This window comes from Lontra canadensis, unplaced genomic scaffold (assembly GCF_010015895.1).
Source record: "Lontra canadensis isolate GAN:19392208 unplaced genomic scaffold, GSC_riverotter_1.0 scaffold163, whole genome shotgun sequence".
Lineage (NCBI taxonomy): Eukaryota > Metazoa > Chordata > Mammalia > Carnivora > Mustelidae > Lontra > Lontra canadensis.
The window spans coordinates 670,674-688,497 of record NW_022631157.1 but is presented as its reverse complement, the minus strand read 5'-3'; the positions used below and the strand labels follow the sequence as shown (position 1 = coordinate 688,497).

General features: G+C 35.7%; 1 protein-coding gene and 1 non-coding gene across 2 annotated transcripts in view; one reads left to right on the top strand and one right to left on the bottom strand.

Annotated features, from left to right (window-relative positions):
• NLK (nemo like kinase) overlaps positions 1–17,824 on the top strand; it is a 163,840-nt gene that overhangs the window by 80,770 nt on the left and 65,246 nt on the right. Inside the window, exon 2 of the mRNA XM_032845389.1 lies at positions 12,468–12,597. Coding sequence (XP_032701280.1) covers positions 12,468–12,597 — 130 coding nt within the window. The remainder of the gene's footprint in view (positions 1–12,467; positions 12,598–17,824) is intronic.
• On the bottom strand, positions 10,588–10,691 carry LOC116859829. The gene has a single exon (XR_004381217.1). It is a non-coding gene; the product is annotated as a U6 spliceosomal RNA (small nuclear RNA).

Here is a 17,824-nt window from a genome sequence, read left to right as displayed (position 1 = left end):
TCTTAAGAAAAAAGACATACAGATGGCTAACAGACACATGAAAAGATGATCATCACCAGGGAAATGCAAATCAAAACTACAGTGAGATATCTGCTCACATCTGTCAGAATGGCAAAAATCAAAAGCACAAGAAACAGACCATGTTGATAAGGATGTGGAGAAAAAGGAACCCTCTTGCACTGTTGGTGGGAGTGCAAACTGGTATAGCCACTGTGGAAAACAGTATGGAGGTTCTTCAAAAAGTTAAAAATGGAACTACCCTAGATCTAGTAATTGCACTGCTGGGTATTTACCCAAAAAATATAAAAGCACTAGTTGAAAGGGATACATGCCCATCTATATTTATTGCGGCATTATTTACAATAGCCAAATTATGAAAGCAGCCCAAGTGTGCATTAATAGATGAATGGATAAAGAAAGTGTAGTGTATGTATTTTTATGACTAATTCTTTTTTATGGCTGAAATAATATTCCGTGTGTGTGTGTGTCTATATATCTATATATAAAATAAGTCAGAGAAAGACAAATACTATATGATTTCACTCATATGTGGAATTTAAGAGACAAAATAAGCAAAGGAAAGGGGGTAGGCAAGAGAAATAAACCAAGAAACAGACTCTTGACTATAGAGAACAAACTGATAGTTACCAGAGGGGAGGTGGGTAAAATAGGTGATGGGGATTAAAGAATATGCTTATACTGACCACTGAGTAATGTATAGAATTTTTGAATCACTGTATTGTATACCCGAAACTAATATAACACTGTTATTAACTATACTGCAATAAAAAATTAAACATATATATTCCTCTATTTACCCACATATTTGCCATTTCTAGTTTTTCATTTCTTGTGGATTTGAATTACCATCTGGGGTTATTTCATATAAGGCAGATCTGCTGACAACAAATTCTGTCCACCATTTCTTATTTTGGAATGTTTTTATTTTTGAAAGATAGGGTCTTTTTTTTTTTTTTTTTTTTACGATTTTATTTATTTGACAGTGAGATCACAAGTAGGTAGAGAGGCAGGCAGAGAGAGAAGGGGAAGCAGGCTACCCACTGAGCAGAGAGCCCGATGCGGGTCCAATCCCAGGACCCTGAGACCATGCATGACCTGAGCCAAAGGCAGAGGCGCAACCCACTGAGCCAGCCAGGTGCCCTGGATAGGGTCTTTTTTATTGCATATAGAATTTTTGCCTGCTCACTACCATCACTGCAAATAATGGCATTCCACTGCCTTCTAACCTCCTTTGTATCTGATGGGAAGTCAGTGAACCATTATATTGTTTTTACTCATTATTTTCAGGAGTTTGTTTGACTTGATAGATCTTTGACTCTGACATGTCTAGATGCAGAACTCTTATGTATATCCTGTATGTGATTTTTGAGCTTTCGGGATCTGTACATTTTCATCAGCTTTGGGAAACTTTAAACCATTATTTCTTCAGATTTTTTTTTCTGCCCTGTTCTTTCACCTTTACTTTTGGTACTCCCATTAGATGTATATTCGTACACTCAGTGTTATTGCATAGGTTTCCGAGGCTCTGTTCATTTTTCCTCAAAGTTCCTGTTCTTGAGATTGTATAATTTCTGTTGATCTATCTTTTAACTGATTCTTATGCTATTTCAAATCCACCATTGGACCAATCTACTGAATTTTTCATTTCTAATACTGTACTTTTTAACTCTAGAATTTGATTTGGTGGTTTTTTTTTTAGTTTGTTTCTATATTGTGATATCCTACTTGTTGTCATTGTCACCATTTTTAAAAATTCTTTAAGCATAATTTCCTTTAATTCTTTTTTAAAATTATTAACATATAATGTATTATTTGCCCCAGGGGTACTGGTCTGTGAGTAATCAGGCTCACACATTTCACAGCACTCACCATAGCACATACCCTCCCCAATGTCCATAACCCAGCCACCCTCTCCCCACCCCTTAGCAACCCTCAGTTTGTTTTGTGAAATTAAGAGTCTCTTATGGTTTGTCTCCCTCGTGATCCCATCTTGTTTCATTTTTTCCTTCCCTACCTCCCAGACCCCCACCCAGCCTCTGAAATTCCTCATTATCAGAGAGATCGTATGATAATTGTCTTTCTCTGATTGACTTATTTCACTCAGCATAATACCCTCTAGTTCCATCCACCTTGTTGCAAATGGCAAGATTTCATTTCTTTTGATGGCTGCATAGTATTCCATTGAATATAGATACACCACATCTTCTTTATCCATTCATCTGTTGATGGACATCTAGGTTCTTTCCATAGTTTGGCTAAAACTAACAAATCAGGAAACAATAGATGTTAGCAAGGATGCAGAGAAAGGGGAACCCTCCTACAATGTTGGTGGGAATGCAAGCTGGTGCAGCCACTCTGGAAGACAGCATGGAGGTTCCTCAAATAGTTGAAAATAGAGCTACCCTACGACCCAGAAGTCTCACTACTGGGTATTTACCCTAAAGATACAAATGTAGGGATCTGAGGGAGCACGTACACCCAGATGTTTATAGTGGCAATGTCCTTTAATTCTTTGAACATATTTGTAATAGCTGCTTTTGAAGTGTTACTGAATACAACTTCTGGGCTCACTCAGAAACGATTTCTATTGACTGCTTCTTCCCCTGAGTAGGAGTCACATTTTACTGTTTATTTACATGTCTTATAATTCTTTTGTTAAAAACTGGACATATTTAATAATATATTGTAACAACTCTGGATCTGATTCCTCCCCAGCTTCCCTCCCATCTGAGGGTTGTCTTTATTGACAGACACATTGCTGTTACTGTGTATGTTTGCTTATATTTCAGTAACTTGACTGGACTTAATGTGCACAGTCTTTCTCCACCATGGGATATAGCCACTCCAGTTGTTAAAAATTATATTTAAATTTTTAGGCTGGCCTTCTTGGGGAGCCCCTTTGTGTCTCTGTAGCTTAGTGTCAGCTAGTGATTGGTTGAAGATTGTGCTCAAATATCTTGAGCCAGTAAGGCTTCTATCCTTTGTGATTATGTTAGGGAGCTCATCTAGTTTTCAGCTATGCCCCAGCTTTTATTTTCTCCCAAGCCTCTGAGCTCTTCCCTTCACATGTGGCAAGGCTCTCAGTCAGCCACGAGTATGTGCAGAGCTTAGGCCCCCTCAGATCAGCTCTGAATACATGAGCAGCCTCCAGTTAGCCAGGGATGTGTGGAGAGTTTACCTAGCCCACTGTGGCTCTCATTTCCAGAATCTCCTTGTTAAATTTCAGGATTTATGTCCCGGCTGGAATAGCAACCTCAGATTTGCAATTTTTTCTTCTCCAGTTGAGTTTAATGCTTTTATGGTCAATGCTACTGGGTGTGGGGTTTTCATCCTCCACTTCAGATAACATCAGCAACCTCAGGCAGTGAAATTGCTGGGTTTTATGGCCAACTACTACATGGACTGTGTGCTTGGGTGGGGGTAAGGAGCAGCCAAGCAGTAACACCACTGACTCTCATTGTTCTTACCCACAGGTCCATAATTTTTCATAAATAAACACTTTTGAATTTGTTGTTTGACTTTGGCTGTTTTCTGGAGTCCTGAAATGATTGTTTTTGACATTTTTGTCCAGTTTTATAGTTGTTTTGAGGGGAAAGGATTTGCTGACCTCTTCAGATTGCCACAGCTGGAAGTCCTGCCTCCTGCTTTGTATTTGCAGCATTTTTGGTTTTGGTTATTTTTAAAAGACTAACTGATTAAAAACCTGAAGCACTTCTATATATTGTAGCTGCTTCAGCAGTTTGCTTTACAATGGAAGAAGTTAGGAGATTGTGATTAGATTAGGGGTGGGACTGTAGTTCTGCTATAATTCTGCTGACAGCACTCTCCTGTGGAATGTTTCTTAATAGCATATTCTTGTGTAATGATGAAGAAAATGTTTATTTTTTTAAGTAAGCAAATTCCTTTGGAATTGTACCAAAACATAAGAAAGATAGTATGTATACTCCTTACTACAAAATAAATCAGTGGCACAAGGAAATACATAAGAGTATTCATTGGGCTGGTATAGATGTGTATTTTTACAAAAAAAATAATAAAAAGAATTGTCCTCTTTAAAAAATTACCTATACAGACTTCAACCTGAGGTGCCTTTTTATGCTCAAAATTTTAACTGAGAAATTTATCTTTACCTTTTTAGTTATATAATAATAGAAATATAGAAATGTACAGAAAATATATAGCTCAGTGATTTATCATAAAGTACACACCTCTGTTGCCACCATTCATATAAAAAATAGGACATTGCTAGCACACAGAAGTCCCTTCTAGTTTCCTCCGTCATCATTGCCTCCCCCAGATAACCACTATGCTGATATTATGGTAACTACTTCCTCTCTGAATAGTTTGTCTCCTAAATATACACCCTAAACATTAGAGTTCAACTTTGCTTATATTTTTAATATTATGGAAACAAAATCTTACATTATTTGTGGCTGGTTTCTTTTGTTCAAAATCAGGTGTATGAGATTCATCTATGTTGTTGCACATAGCAATAGTTCATTTTAATCAATGTAGAGTTTTCCATTATATGAATAGACAACAGTTTGTTAATCTGTCCTGTTCATGGATGTTTGGATTGTTTCCAGTTTTAAGGGTACTGTGAACACACTCATATGTTTAGTGATAAGTGTGCACATTCCTTTGAGGTATATACATTGAAGTCAAGTTGCTGGGTCACATTGTATTCATATCTTCATTTTAGTATATGAAGCCAATCTGTTTTCCATAGCGATTGTATCAATTTACATTCCTGTTAGCAATCTATAAGAATTGCTGTTGTACCACATTGTCACTAAAAATTTGGTGTTGTCCACTCATTACGGTTTTAATTTTCATTTCCCAAATGACTAATAAGGTTAAGGTCCTGTTCATATGTTTATTAGCTGTTTGGCTTATCCTTTTTTGTTAAATGCCTATTTAGCACTTTTTAAAAATTGGTATGTGTGAATTCTGCATGTCTCTGGATAAGCACTTTATTCCTTATATGTGTAGTACAGATGTCTTCTGCATGACTTGCATTTTACTCTTAACAATGTACATATAATGAAAAGAAGTTCTTGAATTTAAAGTAGTAAAATACATGAATTTTTCTTTTGTATTATGATTTGTGCTTTTTGTGTCCTACTGAAGAACTCTTTCCCTGCCCCAGTGTTTTAAAGATATTCTGCTACATGTTATCTTCTAAAAGCTGTATGGTTTTGCTTCTCACATTTATTATCTACAATCCACCTGGAATTTGTGTACAGAATGAAGTAGGAGTAAAGATTCATTTTGTTTTTCCATATGGATATCTAGTTGTTTGTATCTGTCAGGGTCCAGTGAGGAAAAAGAAACCATACCAGTTATTTAAACAGAGTTTTTAATGTGTGTGTGTGGGGGGGGTGCTGATTAGCTGTAAAGTTGTTTGTAAAATTTAAAATTGTAGGTAATAAAAAAGACAAGAGTACACTAACAGCTACCTCTAGCTATAGCTAGAGAAATACCACAGAAGAGGTTGGAATTATTAAGACTTAGAACATCGTGCAGCAGTAATTCAGTTATCTAAGGAGAGAACACAAGCTCACTAGTGCTGGTATCTGGGGTGGAGGATGCAGTGAGGCTTGTTCTGCAAACGGGGAGACTATAAACTGGGCTCAGCTGCAGTTATAGGAAGGCATTGCCACTGCTGAAGTGAAGAAGTGTTGCTAGGGTGACACAGAAACAAGAGACAGGCAGGAAGCCCACAGGAAGGGGCAAGTCCCCTTTTACTCCTACAACTCTGTAGTCTGCTCTAAAGCCCCATATTGGGAGAGCCTAACATGGAACTAGTTGGCAAAACCAAAATGTGGTTTGCGGAGTTATAACTGCAATATTACAGAGTTGTGTTTAAACAGATGGGTTTGAACCTGAGAGACAATAGCTTATGGCACAGCCTTCCTTTCTACAAAGACACCTTTATGACAAGCCAAGTGGCTCTGTATATGTGAGAGTCTGTTTTGGAGTCATATTTCCATTTCTTTGGTCTTGCTCCAGAGTTATGTTATCTAAACTATTGTGGTTTTATGTTAAGTTTTCATATGTGGTAGAGCAATTTTGCCCACCTTCTTCAAGAGTGTTTTAGCAGTCCATGGCATATTTGCATTTCCATAAAGACTTAAAACTGATTTGTGTAGTTCCACGAAAAGAAAACCTTTGGGGTTTTGGTTGGAATTTTACTGAATCTATAAATCAGTTTGGGGAGAATTGAAATTTTTATAATATGAGTTCTCTAGATCATGAATATGGTATATCTCTCCATTTATTTATGTCTTTAATTTCTCCCAATAATGTTTTTTAGTCTTTACGTGGAGGTGTTGCTTACTTAGCTTTTGTTAGTTTTAATCCCAGATACCAGATATTTTTATATTATAAATAGTATCTTTAATTTTTTTTACTTCATTGTTTTTATTTTGAAAAATTTTAAACATGTATTTTCTTTATTTTTTAATAGTTTGACCTCATTATACTGATCACCAGATTCAGTAATTATCAACATTTTCTTCATTTGTTTTAACAGTTCTTCTTGATGAAGTATTTTAAGGGAAATCTTAAGTCTCTTATCATTTCACCTATGTATACTTAAGTATACATTCCTAGAACATATGGACATTTGATTTATAACCATAATTCCAAGCCATATTCAGATTTTCCTTTTTATTTCAAAATTTACATTTTACTGGTATGTTGGTTGGTATGTTCACTTTACTTTTAACTAACAGCATACTAGGACTTAAATTTTATGTTAAGTAATTATTAAAATATTAGCCACTAAAATATTAAATAACAAATTTTTTTCAGTCATGTGAACTTTGCATTTCTTTTTTAATTTTTTATTTTTTATTAACATATAATGTACTATTAGCCTCAGGGGTACCAGTCTGTGAAACTTTGCATTTCTAAATTCATTACAGTTTTTCAACATCATCAAAATTGTGCTGCTATAAACCTGTGTAAACAAAACCATTCTTTCATTTGGTGTCTTCTATATTTTTAAATCTAACAAAATTGCCATTCTTTAATTTAAAAAAAATCTATATTTCTCAGTATTCCTATTACTGAACACATCTTTCAAGAAGGTGGGATTAAAAGCAAGCACATTTTTGTGTTACATAGTTTTTGTTTTGGTTATCCCTTATAACCTCTTTTCAGCATAAATTGTTAAAATGTAAGAAGAAAGTGCAGTTGTGAATTTTTTCCTTTCGTCTTTGTACAGAAACCTGTCTTTCATTGCGGGTGGTTCTCCTTCCCATACAATATTCATGGGTCTGTTTCTAGGAGAGGACTGTGGCTAGTGGGCCATGGAAACTTCCTAGAGTTGGCATGCTAGGCTGTGTCATGTTCACCCACCAATGTGAGAAAATCCCTACTGAAAAGACAGTGTGGCAACTTTCCTGCAGGCAAGTCATACTCCTCACAAAGATATTTGACAGTGACTAAGGAGTAAGAGTCTCTATGTCTTTACCAGCATCTGGAGCAAGGATGAAACTAATTATTAATTCATGGTTTAAAGAACTAACATTCTTTTGGGCCAACAATAATTAATAGAAGAGGATTTTACATCTATATTTTAACTTAACCAATAATAATTGGTGGGGGATTGGGGTCTTAAAAGTTAGATCTTATTCATTAGTAACAAGTATTTGAAAATAAATATGACAGCCTGATATTGGATGATTTGCCTGTGTCTTATTTCTCCTCCCTTATCAGCACCCCTGGGGATCTCACTACAGATCAGAATGGCCCAGGGATGTCTCACCTGCTGGGATCACTGCTATTTATACTTATTTAAACACAGAGTTAGAGGATGTTTAAGTTCTTATTTAACTCTTTCAAGTAAATGTAGATGTTTTGCTTCTTCTGGTCAATATTGGAATGTGAAGATACAAGGAAAAGAATGAACAATTTTACTGCTTTGGTTTAACTGTTACATAAAGTCTTTTTTCCTTGTAATATCAGATTAACAAATTTGAGGATCAGTTTAGTAGAAGTATCTTGGAAAAAAAAAAAAAAGGAACTCTTTCTTATATGTAGAACTAACTCAGCAAATACCAAATTTGGATAAGCATAAAAGAGAAACCAAACATCAGAAAACTCCAACTGATGGAACAAATTACCTAACCATGAAAATCTTTTTTCATATATCTTTGGGTGGAGGCAGGGAAAGTTTATTCCTCTGAATAGTGTGCAACTTTATAAATTATGTCAAAATACACAAACTATAGCCTGTTAAAATTTTGGTTAGAAAGACCAAAGAGATGTAAAAATAAATTCCTTATTCCTTAACCTATAGTGTCCTTGAACATATAACAGGGACTAAGTTACAGATAAGACACATTTTTTTTTAGATTTATTTGTTGTCAGAAATTTTACCTCATAGTTTGTGATTATTTTCTCAAGCTGACTTAATCTAAATACAAGTAAAGATAACTTTTAAGGAAATGAATTTCAAAATGAATGCAAAGGCAATAATCTAAATATTTAGTCTAGTTAGGAGGTTCTGTTACTGAGGTACATACTGTATTGGTACAGTTGACGTAGTAATTGTAGTGTGTATAGCAAAAAATAGAAGATTGCTGATTACAAGTTTATGTGACTAGAATTAGAAGAACCTGATTTTCTCAATCTGAGTGAAACATTCTCATTATAAATTATTTATTTGCTTTGAATAGTTAAAAACCTGTATCAGAAACATGAACTTGAAAACTGCTAACCCATGTGGGGAAAAGATTCTTCATATAAAATGAATGTAGAGCATATAATTTCTTGGAAATTCTTGCTTAGTAGTTATACTAATATAAAGCTGTTCTAATGTTGGGTTCGAGTGCATGGGATTGTATCCCCAATAAGCTTCACCCTCGTTTTATTCCAACCCTTCTGCTTGTCCGTAATTTAAGCAGATTTGTGGCAATGGTCAGAGTTCCTAGGATTAAGAAAGCTCTACAACAAAACAACCACACCAGATCTAAAAAGCTTTCTATTTTGGTTTTCTACTCTTTTGGCTGACTATATTTCTCTGAAGAAAGGCTTGTCGATTCTTCTGACTGTTTAAAAAACAGTTGAACTGGTATTTGCAATGCAGAGAAGGATTGATGTACTCTGGGCAGATCTAAGAAAGGATTCTTTTTTCACAAACCTTAAAACTGTATTTTTAATATACTGTTTACAGAATCAAACTTTGATTTAAAACCTAAGAAGTAAATACCTGTTTTAGCGTAACTTGATTGCCCATGAAGATAATGAGAGGAAATGACAGATGCACTGTTCTATGTAGGGCTTCCAGTGTTTAGTAGAGAAAGTAACTGACCAGTAAGTGAATTGTAGATCAAGGGACAGCTCCTTTTTTTTCCTGAAATGAGGCAAGTTGCCCTAAATGTTGTTCATTATTTCTACAGCTGGAGCTTCATTAACAAGTACAGTTGGAATAACCTGGGTGTTGCAGCCACAGAGGAACTAAGCACGGCAAGCCTTTCCGTAACAAAGAAAATAAAAGAATTCCTGTGTAACAGGCTTCCACACTTATCTGTGTTCTGTGGTACTGTTTGAGCTGAACTAAAGCATCTGCTACCTCAAGTTGAGAGAACAAACTCAACATGGCGTGAAATTACTGCACAGCCATTCACATTCATTAGAGTTATATTGTTACCAGCCACAGGCATGACTGGCTTTTGCATGAATAATAAAATTCTACTTTGTGAATTTTACCTTAAAACACTGCAGTGCACAGTACTAACCTTGGGCCAGGAGTAGTAGAGTCAAGACCAATAAGAAGTCAGAAGTTGGGAAGAAATAGTGCTATATGAGGCCTGGGGAAAGGGCCTTGTGTTAAAGCAATTTACTCACTTTTTTAAAACGAATATTTATGTGTGGACTAGCTATTTGGAGACGTTAAAACTATTAAGGTACCATTTGGCAACCATCATAGTAATAGTTGACGCAGGCAAAAATCATCAATGGTTGCTAAAGGTCGTGGGTCGAAGTTTGATGAGGAATAGAACAGTTACACAATTACCAAGGGAAAAAGGAGTAATTTTGCAATGTGGCAACCTGACAGACACCTCATCCAAGTGACCAAAGTTAATCACCACAAATGGGGAAAATTGACATCATGTGCCTCCTAATATGTTCACTGAGAAGACCTCACTTCTGTGAGTTATTTCTGTTAAAAATGCCTAATCTGAATCTAATCATGAGAAAACACCACACAAACCCAAACTGAGGAGCAGTTTACAAATAAGTGGCCTGTACTCTTCAAAAATGGCAGTGTCATCAAAGACAAAGGAATGCTAAGTAACTATTCTACATTAAGGAAATCTCAAGAGACATTGGCAACAATGTGTGGTCCAAAATTTTCCTTCCTTCCTATTTCATTGACATTTTTGTCTTCTAGTCTAGTTATAGAAGTGTATTGAACAGGGAAAAAAATACTTTTAACAGTCTGAATATAATACTATATCCAGTTTCCTTCTTATTTTATGTTTATGTGTATTTTTAGGCAATGTTGTAGATCTGTTTTGGGTTTAGGTTGTTTTTTGTTGTTTTGTTTTTGTTTTTAATATGGGACACTTCACAAATTTGCATGTCATCCTTGTACAGGGGCCGTGCTAATCTCTGTTATGTTCCAGTTTTAGTATATGTGTTGCTGAAGCCAGCACTGGGTAGGTGTTTTTTAAGCATTAATCGCCAATGTTAAGTCTCTTAGTTGAATTACAGTTCAAGCTATTGAAAACCTAAAAATTATAATTCTTGTTTTATCAAATTATCAGTCAACAGAAGAAGAGTCCTCATGCTGGTTTTGTTTTGTTTTTTTTTTTTTTTAAGATTTTATTTATGTATTTGACAGAGAGAGACACATGGAGAAAGGGAACATAGCAGGGGGAGTGGGACAGGGAGAAGCAGGCTTCCCACTGAACAGGGAGCTCTATGCGGGGTTCAATCCCAGGACCCTGGGGTCATGAACTGAGCCAAAGGCAGATGCTTATCAACTGAGCCACCCAGGCACTCCCTCATGCTGTTTAAATAGTAGAATGCACCATTTAAGAGTTTTCATGAGCACTTAAGAAGTAAATGATCACTAAGATCACAAAGATGAATTTATAAAGAAGTCATGATATTCGTAAAGAAGTTTGGTATAGTTTTTAGACAGGTTAGTAGGTAACAGGAATGCTTCGTTTTCAGGAAGGCAATTTGATAAGTGATTTCTTGTGGACAAGATGAAGAAATAAACTAGGTGGTTATAGTTAAATAAGTAATTCAATAACAATTGGATGTTAGGCTCATAGATGGTTTCTAGTGTTGTATCTGTTGTAGAGATCTATTCTGTCCTGTTCTAAGTTTTAATAACTTGGATAAAGTCATTGATAACCTATGGAACAGACTTTTAAATGACACAAATCTGGGAAGGATAGCCAAAGCATTGGGTGACTGAAACTGGAACTGAAAGATGATGGTAGCTGAGAATGACAAGCAGGAATCAGCAAAATAAATTTGACAGAAATAAATTCTACAAGGACAACCAGTCATATATTGGGTGGAAGGGAAAAAAAATGTTAAGATAATTCATGGAAAATCACTTATAAAATGGTCAGTTGGCCATATTTAACATTTATTGCTTTGTTTCCTTTCACTGTTTGATTTAATATGTATCGTGTGGGTCCAGTCAGAAAAATGGAAACCATACTAGTATGTCAAACATAGGGAAATGTAATTCAAGGAATTGGTTATACAAGTGTTAGAAGACTAAAAGATAAGAAAAAGGGGGAACACTGAGCTATTAAAGAAAAACTATAGGAGGCACAGTTACCATACCAAGAGGCTTGTAAGAAGCAAAAGGGAAGAGGTCTTCATAATCTAGAAGTTACGGCCCTAAGTTGGCACTTGGACTTCTGAGGAGGGGATGCTGTTCAGCTACTGGTAGGATTGAAATCCATATTACTAAAAGATGTTCATTTATGTAAGAAGCCAAACTAATTAAATTGAGTCTGACTTCTCTATATTTAACTAAATGAAATGACATCTGAATGAACATCTCTTCCATCTTGAATTTGGTTCCAAAAATGAAGCATAAAACTAATTTGACTTAAGTTGTATTAATCTATACTCACCCCTCATTTTTAAAATGGCTTTACCACTAAAACCCTCCTACCTGAGATGAATTGTTAAGTGACCTCTCAGAAAAAGTGTTTATAAAAATTTAGAGAAGGATTAAAAAAAAAAAAAAAGGCATGGCAATTAAGTTGGATGGCCTAAACATTCTCTTTGATTTTAAGTGTGTACTTGTTTTAAATCTTCTTTCTCACTACCTTTAAACATTAAGTGGATTGAGTAGTCTAAGATAAAGATGATTGTCATGCTCTGAAACATTGAAAAACAAAGCTTGGAATTGATTCCTTTTTTCTTTTTTCCTTCTCCCCCAAATATTGCTTCTTTAGGTCAGTAACAGATCCAAGAGATGGAAAGAGAGTAGCACTCAAAAAGATGCCCAACGTCTTCCAGAATCTGGTCTCTTGCAAAAGGGTCTTCCGGGAATTGAAGATGTTGTGTTTTTTTAAACATGATAATGTAAGTGAAGTTGGTGTTTGAGATAGACTGTTTCCTATGCATGCTTAATTGTGTTAGTAGAAAGCAAAAGAGAGTTAAAAAGGGAATGTGCAAGTTATTAAGTTTAGGAACCTGAGACAAATTAGACTATTTTTTGTGAACAATGCACAAATTTATGTGTATCAGTCAACAGATAAATATTAATTGATGTAAAACAAATGTTAATAGTTAGCTGAGGAACAATCCTAATATTAAACATAAAAAGAGTGCAGTATGTACTATGAGTGATTTAAGTGGAAATAATTGGTCCCTGATTTTTTTTTTTTAAGATTTTATTTATTTATTTGCCAGAGAGATAGAGTACAGGCAGGCAGAATAGCAGGCAGAGGCAGAGGGAGAAGCAGGCTCCCCTCAAAGCAAGGAGCCTGATGTGGGCCTCGATCCCAGGATGCTGGGATCATGACCTGAGCCAAAGGCAGCCACTTAACCAACTGAGCCACCCAGGCATCCCAGTTCCTGATTTTAAATGCTTTATTCTTAACTTTTAATATTTTAAATCAGAGATTAATATAAAGATGTAGGGAAACAGTTTCTTTTCTTAAAAACCAGTACAGCTGTTAAAGTAACATAGGTTAGCTTATTTATGGCTGTGTTTAGAGGAAACTCATGGTGTACTCACTCATGATGAAGAGAATCACTGGTTTGAGAGATAGCTTCTCCTCAATCCTGAAGTAAACGTTTGATACATCTAAAACTTACCTGGGGATGTTATGTTAGCATTGGACTCAAGTTTTCGATTTCATGTGAAAAGAAAAACTGCCTCATGTTCTTCATTTGGTACTCAACCTATGTTATTTTAATTGCCAAAATAAGAACTTTATCAGAAATATAATAATTACTTGTGAGTCTAGTCTGACTGCTTGTTTGCACAGGAACTTTAGAACTTTGGCCAAAGTGTAAGTCTCACTTTAAGAGAGAAATTTGGAAAAGTTTGAGGTGTTTGGTAAAACTAGAAATATCAAATAGATAGGTTTACTTGAAATTCCTTGCTTTGACATATTTCATTTTATTGATTACTCCTCTTGACATCCATTTTCCTTAAACTTTGTTAAAAAAGTTATTACTGTCTTCCAGTCAATTGGAACTGCCTAAAATTGGTTTCAGTGACTTTGAAAATAACACTCAAGTTGCTAATTTATGACGGATCCCTCAAATTTTGTAAGTGATTTAGAAAGATATCTAGTGCTTGCTTAGTTATTTCTTGAGTTTGAGTACCATCCCAACATCAAAGAGGCCAAACCTTATTTACACTGTTAGAGACTCAAGTAAAGGTATCCATGGTGAAGAAATTTTTCAAGGAGGGAGTAATTTGCTTACTAAGGATTTTAGTGGTTTATTATATTCAGACCTATGTTGGCTTCTTTTATAAAGGAGGGATGGTATAATAGGCTGCTAACTCTATATACTGGTATCTTTGCTCGTGACTCATTCCTGTAAGTAATTAAGTTACAAAGGTGGTGTCAGTGAGTAGTGTAAGAAAAGAAATAAATGAAATTCTTGAACATCATACCTATCAAAACATATTAACCAATTGGAGCTCCTGAGCTTTCTCATAAGTAAGTGCTTGTGACTTCTGTGAATATTCAAAAGTGAGACAGATTATTAGAGATGAAGATGGTATGGCACCACTGTTTATAAATCATGAATTTATGCTGTGTTCTGAGATCTCCAAAAGCTCCTCAGTGCTGCATACCTGGTATGTGTGGAATGCCAGTCCAAGAAGCAGCTGGTATTTGATGTGGTTAAGGCAAAAAATGTCTATTAACGTCCGTATAGAGGCAGTGAGACGTCATGTGGAAGATACAAAAAAGGTTTAAAATGTCCTGTTTTGAGGAATCAGGTATTTAACACTTATTACTGTGTGTCAGGATGTGTGGTAGAGGCTTTCCATACATTAATTCATTTAATCCTTAAAAATCTTGTCAGATGGGGTTTGTTATCCTTACTTTGCAAAGGAGAAAACCAAAGCTTAGAGTTAAGTAACTTGCCCCAGGTCAGGGTGGCACAAGATTGGAGTCTGTCTTGCTTCAGAGCCCATGTTCATTAATTCAGAAAACATTTATTCTCTACATCCTATATTCCTAAACTATTTAGCTTCTAGAGCTTTCTACCCTTAAGGAGTTTAGTAATGTGAAGAATACTATGATTACAGTGCCCTGGGAGGACTGCTTGCATGGTTAAGTATTAAGTCAAGACAGTCTGTTTTATGTATGGAAAAAGCTGGGCAACCAAACCTAGAAGTATATTACAGTCATCAAAGGTGATTCTTAAAAAGGCAAATTCATGGGTCTCATCCCAGACCCACTAAACTGGAATCTCTGGGATTGAGGCCCAGGGATCTATAATTTTTAAAGCTCAGGTGAATGCTGCCACACAAGTACCATAATATTAAGGAAAAGAGAAATTGTTGTAGACTTACAAGCTCAGAGATGCTTTAAACATGGAGGAGATAAACCTTAAGATGAGCCTTTTGAGATTAAGATTTGATTGAAAGAAGGAGAAGAGAAGAATGTCATGATGAAAATGGCATTTAGAAATATTACCCTGGCCACTGTAGGAAGGTTGGATTTTAATTTGGATGGCATCTAATGTGTCAAGGAATAGTTACAGAGCCCTGAGAGGCTTTGTATTTTCTTTTGAATAGAACTTTCAAAGTCACTGTATCAGGGGCGCCTGGCTTGCTCAGTCGGGAGTCATGAGTTCAAGTCCCACGTTGGGCATAGAGCCTACTTAAAAAAAAGAAAAAGTTACTGTATCAAATTCATTGGTTTTAGCTGATCTGACTGATTGAGATACATGTACACACACTTTTTTTTTTCTTAAGGATGCATTCACCTTAATACAATAATGGGTTTAACTTTGTAAAGGTTGTTGTTAGCTAGGCTTATCACCAGAGTCTAGTCAGAATCGGAGCTATTATAAAACCTGGCAAAAATGTTATCTGCTTGACCCATCTATGCACTTGTGCATGCGTTTATGCACACACATAATTGCATATTATCAGCCTGGTGAAGGCATGATTGAAGGGGTTTTGTGTTTTGTTTTGTGTTTTGTTTTGTTCTGTTTTGTTTTCAGTTTTGTGCTCCTTTGAGAATCTGATAAAAGCTATGAATCCTCTTTTAGAAAAGTGCACATACACATAATATTTATGTCATGTTAGGCTTTCGCTAGTCCTCTAAAGCCCATTCAGAGCCCCCTTAAGGGTCCACTGATTCCTGCAAATATCCCCTGCTATACAAATCTAGGGCTTTTTCTTGTCCTTAGGCAATAGCACTAAGTATGCAGTAGGCAGTCCGTCTATTTGAAGAATGAGTAGGTAAATGAAAGTGACAGAAAAAAGAAATCTCCCAAGTCTGGCATGATAACCTCAGTGATCTCTCTCAGAGTTACTTTTTCCCAGTCTTTTAATTCTGGAATACTCCAGAGGGGTAGAGAAGACAAAGAGGAGATAGTAGAGCCAAAGAAGAATGATTCTTTTTTCTTTGTATAGTCTGACCTAAATCAGGGCCTTGGGTTCATAAGTAGGATGAAGAATCATATCAGTATGAGACCAACAGGATGCTTCTCTGAATGCAGACATGCTGTTTAACTGCAGTCATTATTAATGCTAATGTTTCTGCTGCTGAGGAGAGTAAAAAGGCAAAGGATGCTGTAGACTGGCTTACTTTTCATGGATTTGGTTTTGTTTGCTCTGTGTCTAAAATTTTGTGGTACTGGGCAGGTTCTTGATGTATTCAAAATAATACATTCTTGTATTCATGAATCAAAAAAGTCAATTTGGTTAATATGCATGTTCTCTCCAAGTTGAGCTCTATATTCAATGATATCCCAACCAAAAATCAACAGGATTTTATATATATATGTGCGTGTGAGGAAATTGACAAACATTCTAAAGTTTGTGGAGATTGAAAAGACCTAAAATACTCAAGACAGTCTTGAAGAAGCTGGACAAAGTCTATCTCTTAACAGATATATAAATTAATTCAAAATAGATTGTAAACTTAAATGTGAAAGGTAAAATAATAAAGCTTCTGTAATAAACATAGGAAAATATCTCCATGACTTTGAGATAAGCAAAGATTTCTTAATGAGACAAGTGAAGCATTAACCATTTTATTTATTTGTTTTTTGAGAGGGGAGCACAGGCAGAGGGAGGGGGCATCTTAAGCAGGCTCCGCACTCAGCATGAAGACTGATACGGGGCTTGATCTCACCATCTGAGATCATGACCTAAGCCAAAATCAAGTTTAACTGACCTGAGCCAGCCACCCAGGCACTCCAAGCTTTCAACCATTTAAAAAAAAAAAAAAAAAAAAATTTTGCGGACATGAACAACATTAACCTTAAGAATTAATGCTCATCAAAAGTTAAGAGAATGAAAGGACAGGCCTTAGACATATATTCCACAAAAAAACTTATTCCTAGAATGTATTATGTGTTAGGCAATTTTAAACAACTGTGTGATAGACAATTATAAATATTTGGCATTTGAGAAAGACCATAAGAAGTAACTATTTTACTTGACATTTTTTGAACTGTAAATTCTGTATCTGAGCATCATTTATTTTATAAAGAGCTTCTACAAATCAAGAACTTTTGCCCATTAGTAAAAGACTTAAGAATTTGACAAAAGAGGATAACCAAATGGCTAATAGGCATGTAACAAAGTGCTCAAAGTCATTAGTCATCAGAGAAAGGTAAATTAAAAGCATGAGATAATAATATACCCACCACAGTGGCTAAAAACAAAAAGACTGACAAGACCTACTGTTGACAAGAATGCAAATCAACTGAAGTTCTTTCTTTTCTTTTTTTTTTTTTTTTAAGATTTTATTTATTTATTTGACAGACAGAGATCACAAGTAGGCAGAGAGGCAGGCAAAGAGAGAGGAGGAAGCAGGCTCCCTGCGGAGCAGAGAGCCCCATGCTGGGCTTGATCCCAGGCCCCTGAGATCATGACCTGAGCTGAAGGCAGAGGCTTTAACCCACTGAGCCACCCAGGCGCCCCTCAACTGAAGTTCTTAACATTGCTGGTGAGAGTGTAAATTTCTAAAACCACTCAGGGAACTGGCAGTTTGCACTAAATTTAGCTAAATACACACCTACCCAGTGATCCAGCATTTATATTCTTTGGTATACTCCAGACAAATCATATATCCACCAAAAGACATGTACAGGAGTGTTCATG